Here is a 7,892-nt window from a genome sequence, read left to right as displayed (position 1 = left end):
CTTAGGTTCTGGTACAGGAAAAGGGCATCTTTCTCATTTCCATTTGAACACGATGAAAATCAAAATAAGACAAATGCCTTCAGTGTGTACATATTTGAGGAAAAGGTAAGAGAAAATAAATACTGACGTCCATGAATATTCAAAATGGCTATTCCAGACATTCAACATTAAAAATACATAAGCATTCGGGAGCCCAACGTTCTACCGAGCGTTACCAAGAATATTAGTAATTTTCCTTTCAAAAGAGGTTACAACAACACTTTAAAATTTCAAGAATGACTCATTGCTGTACACCAGAAAGTTTATATAAAAACTGTGGGAGCAAAAAACGACCCCGGATGAATTACACAGAGACCCTTTGAAGGTAATCCACAGGGCACGTTACCATCTCTGAGGCTTAAGTGGTCTTCATTTGGAGCAAGAAGTTAGGGAATTGGGTCTTCGCCTCCTAGGTGGGGACCCTAAAATCAAGCTGGCACTTCCAGGGGTCTTGACGACTGTCCTGAGCACACAGAAAAGTGCCTGGTTGACTGTATAGACCAAGAGATGGGGAAACCAGAGCATTCCTGCTGGCTATCACTATCAGCCCTCTGCCAGGACCACAGCTTAAAATAACCCAGCCACGTTTTCTTCTGTGGCTCAACCCAGTCCCACAAGGGCCTCAGCATAGTCAAGCTGAAACTCTGAACAAGCAGCTGATTCACACATGCCCAGCCCAATTCTCCCTCTCCTTCCTTTCGTGCCAACAGGACAAAACCCCAAACTCCCTACAATCGGCCGAACCGACAGCAAATGCGCATTGGTCCCAAACAGGAATTTTTCATTTGTAAAGTGTATTCGTGTAATACTGGATGACACCGCGTGCATTATAAAACACGCGTGAGAAATTTAAAAATAAGAAAAGGAAGCATAAAAAGGTCTTCGACTATTGTGTTTCGTACCCCTGCGCCATAGTTTGCTAAACCCTGCTTTAGGTCATGGAGGCCCTACAAATCTCGGACTTCTTATGGATGTCTGCTCCTGGACTAGGAGGTCCGACGTGCCTCAGCTCACACTCCAGACTTTCTTAGCTCAAGGGTACTCTTTGGGGTCTGAGATTTGGCCTTGGGCTGTTCTCCCATCATCAGGTGCCAATGGAACTGGACGAGATTAAATATGGCGGGCTTGGGAGCTGGTTAAGACTTGGGAGCGAGAGAAGGCGGCTCTCGGCTCGTGGAGCTGAACACGTTGTTGTAAGCGTAAAACACACCAGATTTCCAAGACTTAGGACAAAAAAGGAGAATATAACAGATTTCGGTAATAATTTTTTTAATATTGCTTACATGTTGAAATGATAATACTTTAGCCACACTGGATTAAATAAGATACATTATTAATTTGACTCTTCCCTTTTACTTTTTTCATGTGGCTACTAGAAAAATGAAAAGTACAAACAAGGCTCACGTTACACTCTTCCAGGCCGGCAAAGACCTAAACGACCATTGTAGACACAAATCACAGAACTGAGTGTCATTCACAACACTGACTGCTTTCCTTTTCAGACTGAAAGACTGCTGGACTGGGGCAAGGCTCGCTAGACAGTGCGTGGACTGACGCTGTAGTGCAGGGCTGCTAGGAGGGTGGGAGGCTGGCAGGGATGAGGGTGATCGTGTACACATACCTGAAACACAGAGAAAATCCTTGATCTGGTATCTGTGGTTTGGCCATGTTGCTCGAATATTAAAAAGACATAGTTACCAATCAACAAGGGTAAACGCTGGACCTCATTGCTAACTTAGGGGATGTAGGGTCTCAGACAGGAGGCGGGGGTTGGGGGGGGGGCGCTGCTACCTTTGGGAAGAAGGGCACTGCCGTGCCAGTTAACAGCTTTTCAGAGGTTAATCCAGAATATCTTCCAAGTTGAAGATATCGGGGCAGTGCCGTACATCCAGTTTTATTTGACTTAACAGAGAACATTTTATGCCCTCATTGGAGCTTTTGTTTGCTGATTTTTTAAAACTGAGACAGAATTCACATACTCTAAAATTCACTCTCTTTAAAAAGTATAACTCGGGCCACCTGGGTGGCTCAGTTGGTGAAGTGTCCCGTTTCAGCTCAGGTCGTGATCTTGTGGTTCATGGGTTTGAGCCCCACGTTGGGCTCTGTGCCGACGGCTCAGAGCCTGGAGCCCACTTCCGAGTCTGCGTCTCCCTCTCTCCCTGTCCCTCCCCTGCTAACGCTCTGTCTCTCTCGGTCTCAAAAAATAAGCATTAAAAAAAATTTTTTTTTTTACAGCATAACTCGATGGCTTTTAGTATACTCACAGAATTGTGCAACTATGACCACTTACCTAGTACAGAACATTTTCATCACCTCAAAAAAGAACCCCTTTCCCCATTAGCAATCGCTGCCCAGTTCCCTGTCCCCAGCCTCTGGCCTGGAGAAACAATCTACTTTGTTTCTACAGATATGCCTATTCTGGATATTTCCTATAATGAAATCCTATAGCATGTGGTCCTTTGTGGCTGGCTTCTTTTACGTAGCAAAATGTTTATTTACGAGGCTCATCTACATCACAGCAGGTCTCATATGTACCTTTATAACTTTTTATGGCTGAATAGTATTCCATCACACAGATATACCACATTTTGTGTATCGATTAATCTGCTGGTTGACATTTGGGCTGTTCACACTTTGGGACAATTATGAATAATGATATTTATGGACATTCGTGTACAAGTTTTTGTGTGGACATGTCTTTTCAATTCTCTTGGGCCTATATCTGGAAATGGAATTGCTGGGTCTGATCAATATTTTAAATGCCTACCATTAAAACATTTTATCCACTAATTTGTGCAACGGCTGTTGCTTCACAAAGATTAAGGCAGAGGTTGCAAAGTGGGGTTTTGATTGGGTTTTCGTGTCCTTTTGTACTTCCTACCAGCTCTTTGATCCAGGTAGCTTTACCATTTACTTTTACCTGCTTGGCTTCTACAAGCATGTGAGTTTGTGATCTTTGCATTCAGAGTTTCTATTTTCGGGGCGCCTGGGTGGCTCAGTCACTTGAGGGTCCGACTTCAGCTCAGGTCATGATCTCACGGTTCGTGAGTTTGAGCCCCGTGTTGGGCTCTGGGCTGACAGCTCAGAGCTTGGAGCCTGCTTCGTATCCCATGTCTCCCTCTCTCTCTCTCTCTCTCTCTCTGCCTCTCCCCCACTTGCACTCTGTCTCTCTCTCTGTCTCAAAAATAAACACTAAAAAATTTTTTTAAGAGTTTCCATTTTAATTGTGAATTCTACAAGAAGTCCAAGTTCTCATTGAAGAAACATTAAAAACTATCAGAACTGATTTATACCTTGCTTTCCCCCAAAATGTTCCTCGTCAGAAACCAAAAAACCAAAAACAACCCCCCTCCCCACCATAACAACAAAAACTTCCCTAAACTGCTATGACAAAATGGGTTGCGGGGGGGGGGGGGTAGAAATCCCAAACAGGAAACCCCTCACAACCTAATGGGACCATCTCAACTTTAGTTCTAAAGGTAAAAGAAAGTTTGTTCACAAGGAAAGCAGTGCCTTCACACTGGAGCAGAATCTATGGTACTTTCCATGTGGATAATGGCAAATAAATCAGGAAGATACCTAAACAAAACGAGCGCTCCCCTGACATCACTTCTTCTGAGTTGAATGGCATGTCCCACCATCCACCCAGGTGGTCAAGTCTGAGACACGGATGTCCTCCTCGACTCTTCCTTTCCCTCCGGCCCCTCCACTGAATCCAATGCGGGAGCTCTCATCTAACCTGTCCACTGTGCTCCCTTCCTGCCGCCACTCCCCTTGCTCAGGCCACCATAATCCCTCACGCAGCCTGTGGCGCCATACTGCTTCCTGTCTTACCACTCCCAACGGTAGCTACATTTAATTTCTATCACTTCCTGGAATTCGTCATGTTATTCTTCGCTTCTGGGTCTTCAAACGCACGCCTTCCAAAGCCTGGAAATCTCTACAGAATAGGTCACAAAGCTAATTCTCAGTGGTAGCCAAGGTAGAATCTTACAACATTTTTTGAACCTAAAGTTCTTTCCTTCTTCGTATTTATCTTTCTCTTTGCTATCTCCCTTTATGTTAACTTGTAATGCCTAGAATAATCTCCAAACAATATCATCAAGCTGATAAGGTCAGCAGGAATAATTTCTCTCCTTGTATTTACAGAAGGTTGTAACTCAATGAAGGCAGCACCCTTCAGTTGTATGTGAAGAACGCTCGACAGGCTAGAATTGTCTCCTAGGAAAAGAAATCTAAAAATTCAAATACATGAGCAATAAAAAAATATCTCGGGGGTGCCTTGGTGGCTCAGTTGGCTGAGTGTCTGACTCTTGGTTTCAGTTCAGGTCATGATCTCATGGTTGGGGGATCGAGCCCCGCACTGGGCTCTGCTCTGACAGGGTAGAGCCTGCTTGGGATTCTCCCTCCCTCTCTCTCTGACCCTCCCTCACTTGTACTCTCTCTCAAAATAAATAAATAAATAAATAAATAAATAAATAAATAAATAAATAAATAAAGTTAAAAAGATATTTTGGAGGGTACTGTAAGATTCTAGAAATCAAAGGGTGTGTATTGGAATTTAGACCTTTTACTCATCCCAACAAACTCCTCTGTATCATCTCAGTCACAAGAAACAAAAATTCAAAGATCATACTAACTGGAAGTTGATTAAGAAAACAAGAATTGGAAAAAAGGGCTTATTTTGTGCATCCAATATTCTTGATATCCTTATCACCTATGGAAATTACGTTGAACTTTTCTAAACTCCTTAATTGTTCAACCCCATGCAAAGAATTTTCCATCGAAACTAACTTGAGCCACAGCTCCCTGAATTTCAGTGGTGAGATGACGAAAATATTCTAGCCCCCAGCTGTTGTGGGGCCACTTTCAGGGAAGGCGAACTCTATGAAATTTCTCTCTTTGCCCACATGTTTTTTCTAAGACAGTAACTCTCAGGGACTTGAAACTCGGGCCGCTCGGCCTGCCTTTTCGGTAACCATCCCTAAACAAACCGAACAAGATCATTACCCCGACTGATGGGTGAAATGTCAACTACGCTTCCTGTGTACTTTTCAAAATGGGGTTTGGGAACGCCCCGGGGGACATGAAGCCAGAGGACGGGCACTGGCCTCAGGAAGGCCAGTAACACCCAGTGTTGGTGAGGGTGAAGGGAGACCGGAGTTCTCATTTACTGTTGACGGGACCGGAAAATGAGAACATCTATCATAATGTAGAGTGCAGACCCTCTGACCCAGCAATCCTGCTTCTAAATGTTTATGTTTGCACAAACGTACACCCTGGCTGCCACCGCTGTCACCACCAGCCACACCCACACCCACACCCACACTTACTGTAAATCTCAATATTAGCTAAAGGTCTTTAATTAGGCTTAGCAATGTTATCCACATTCAGACAGTAACAAACACTGATCGATCATTAATGATGTTCAGTTAATGTTGTTAAGGATAGTTTTCATGTCTTCCAAGGTTAGGCATGAGCAGGAATTCAATGGCTACAGGTTACATGGGCATTAGTCTGGCTGCTGCTATACGGTGAAGGAAATAACGAAGTCCATTCTCCATAAGATCGGTCATGTGTGGTAAGAACGCTAAGCAAATTAGTAAGGCAGGTGTAGGCAAGAAAACTGATACTCATACCTCCTCCTCCAGAATGTCACAAGCCAAGTGGATGCGGGACACGTCTGCTTGATGGGGTTCTGACTTTAACTTCCTGGATCGTAAACTCCACAGTTTTATACAGGAGTTGTCAAACCCCGCAGCAAGCAGCTTGCTGTCTGGGGAGATTTCCGCAGTGTTCAACAGCTGCTCTGTGTTATAGAAGGCATAGAAACAGATGGTGGTGAGGGAGGGAGGGCCGTCCTTGACGCGCTTAATGCTCTCCTGCAAGACCTCCAGGGCAGCCTCGTTCTGCAGGATAGGGGCGGGCATGTCGGCGGGCTCTAAGCCGTTGCCCTCGCTCCGGGAGGAGCCGCCGCTGGCGTAGAGCTGGTAATCTGTTCTCTTGGCAGGCTGCACGTCAAGATGGATATGCAAGGTGAGGACTTTGCACAGGGCGGTGTTGTTGTCACTTTGGAGGTAGCGGATCAGGTAGTTGTAGCTGTCTTCCTGGAGACGGACCACGTACTTGTTATCTAGGAATGCTCGAAGCTTGAAGTTAGACAGGATGTCCTGGATGGTTTGAGTGGTCTGTAGCTGCTCAATGACATCCTTCTGGCTAGCGTTCTGCAGAAACATCCCATGGAAGCGGCTGTAAAAACTTTCCACTGTGCTCTTAGGACTGTTCTGGACCAGGTTGAGATGGAGGTAGACAAAGAGAGGATAGAGGAGAGGCATCACTTCGTGGCTATGCTGGGAATCAGAATCTACAATGCAAAACAAAAAACAAACAACAAAAAACGAGGGCTTTATAATCAGTATAATTTCAAGGAATAATGGGACTCTCCCGGGGAGCCCACCATCCCAGAACACTTCCTGGTCAGGACTATCGATTGACATAGAAGCCCAACGTGGAATTGTGGAAATTCAAAGCCTTTTGACCGAAGAAGGAAGAGCAGGGACTCTGAAGTCCAGCAAAACTGGGTCTGAAGTCGGCCACAAATCGGGACTTTGATGCCCAGAGAGGTTAAGTGACTTGCCTAAGTCCTCACGACACTTCAGGGGTTTGTGCCCAGGTCTTCGAGGTTCAGTACTTTCCCTTCAATATATGTTTCTCAAACTGGGGAGCGCAGACCTCTGAGGGTCCTTAGATATACTCTTGGGAGACTGTGAGTTCTTCACAGACACTTTTTAACTCGATGATGATTAAAAAAACAAAAAACAAAAAAAAAACGAAGACAAGTGTATTCAGAATGTTCTGGATGGCCATTAAGCAAGTACTGACATACGATTTTAGTGCTCGATTTAATTTTGTGATTACTTCTGGCGGCCGTCACCTAAAGTGATATCAGGGAGTACTTATTTTTGTGAGTTCATTACCGTGTCTCCCTACCCAGGCTGGCACGCCCTAACACTAAGATGACAACATCCATCCCTTGTTGTCCCATATCTGCCAGTGTAATCATTTTGATTATGTTGACTACAAAATAAAACTTCTCTTTTGCAGTGATAATTTACAGATGAGACATTTTCATGTCATTAAGGCTAAACCATTTCCTAATTTGAGACTTTAACATCAGGAAGCTACGTGACAAAGGATGTTCAAAAAAGTGTCCGGCTTTAAATGTCACAGGCGAACGAGAAAAGCCCTGAGGTGTATCTGACACCTACGTTAAGTGAGGGCAGAGTGAGCCATGAAGGCACAAAGGTCGTTCAGCCAGAGGCCAGTGGGGGTGGCAGGACCTTACGCGGGGTGCAAGGGCCTCCGGGAAGCTGAGTGCAGACTAGCCTGTGTCACAGCCAGCAGCACCGTCCCCAACTCCACCTGGAGCGGCAAGTTAGTTCCGGCAAAATCCATCCGATGTATTCCCTTGCTGTTAATGTGAACTTTAATGCTTTTGTGGTTTTGCTTGCACTTGATTTGTGAGTTTCGGTTTCATTCGGAAATACGGCAGCCATAAGGGTTTTATATCTAGTGTAATGTTTGCACATAAACAAACAAGTACCCAAATGCTTTAAGTCAGCACTTGCTGCTTCTGCCGGCATCTTTTTTTCCCCTTCGTGGAAAAGAATCCATTCATGGCTCAAAATCAGGAACCTCGGAGAATCTTGCCTCCCTAATTTGATGACAAATGATACCAGCATGGTCTCTCTACCCAACACCCTACTTCACTTTATCGCAGGTGAATTAATTGTACAATACGTACAGTTTAGAATAAAGGCGTCCCTACTGCAAGACATGTTTAGAAAATGAAC

At 44.6% G+C, this 7,892-nt stretch overlaps 1 protein-coding gene across 3 annotated transcripts in view; it reads right to left on the bottom strand.

Annotated features, from left to right (window-relative positions):
- TAF5L (TATA-box binding protein associated factor 5 like) overlaps positions 1 to 7,892 on the bottom strand; it is a 32,853-nt gene that overhangs the window by 3,575 nt on the left and 21,386 nt on the right. For 2 of the 3 annotated variants that reach the window (XM_043596345.1, XM_043596346.1), the window contains exon 4: positions 5,679 to 6,403. In XM_043596345.1, coding sequence (XP_043452280.1) covers positions 5,679 to 6,403 — 725 coding nt within the window. Of the gene's footprint in view, positions 1 to 5,384; positions 6,404 to 7,892 lie in introns of those variants that run through there. The other variant, XM_043596347.1, reaches the window with a different exon arrangement.

This window comes from Prionailurus bengalensis, chromosome D2 (assembly GCF_016509475.1).
Source record: "Prionailurus bengalensis isolate Pbe53 chromosome D2, Fcat_Pben_1.1_paternal_pri, whole genome shotgun sequence".
Classification (NCBI taxonomy): Eukaryota; Metazoa; Chordata; class Mammalia; order Carnivora; family Felidae; genus Prionailurus; species Prionailurus bengalensis.
Note: the sequence above shows the minus strand (reverse complement) of the source record. Positions and strands in the feature narration are given on the sequence as shown.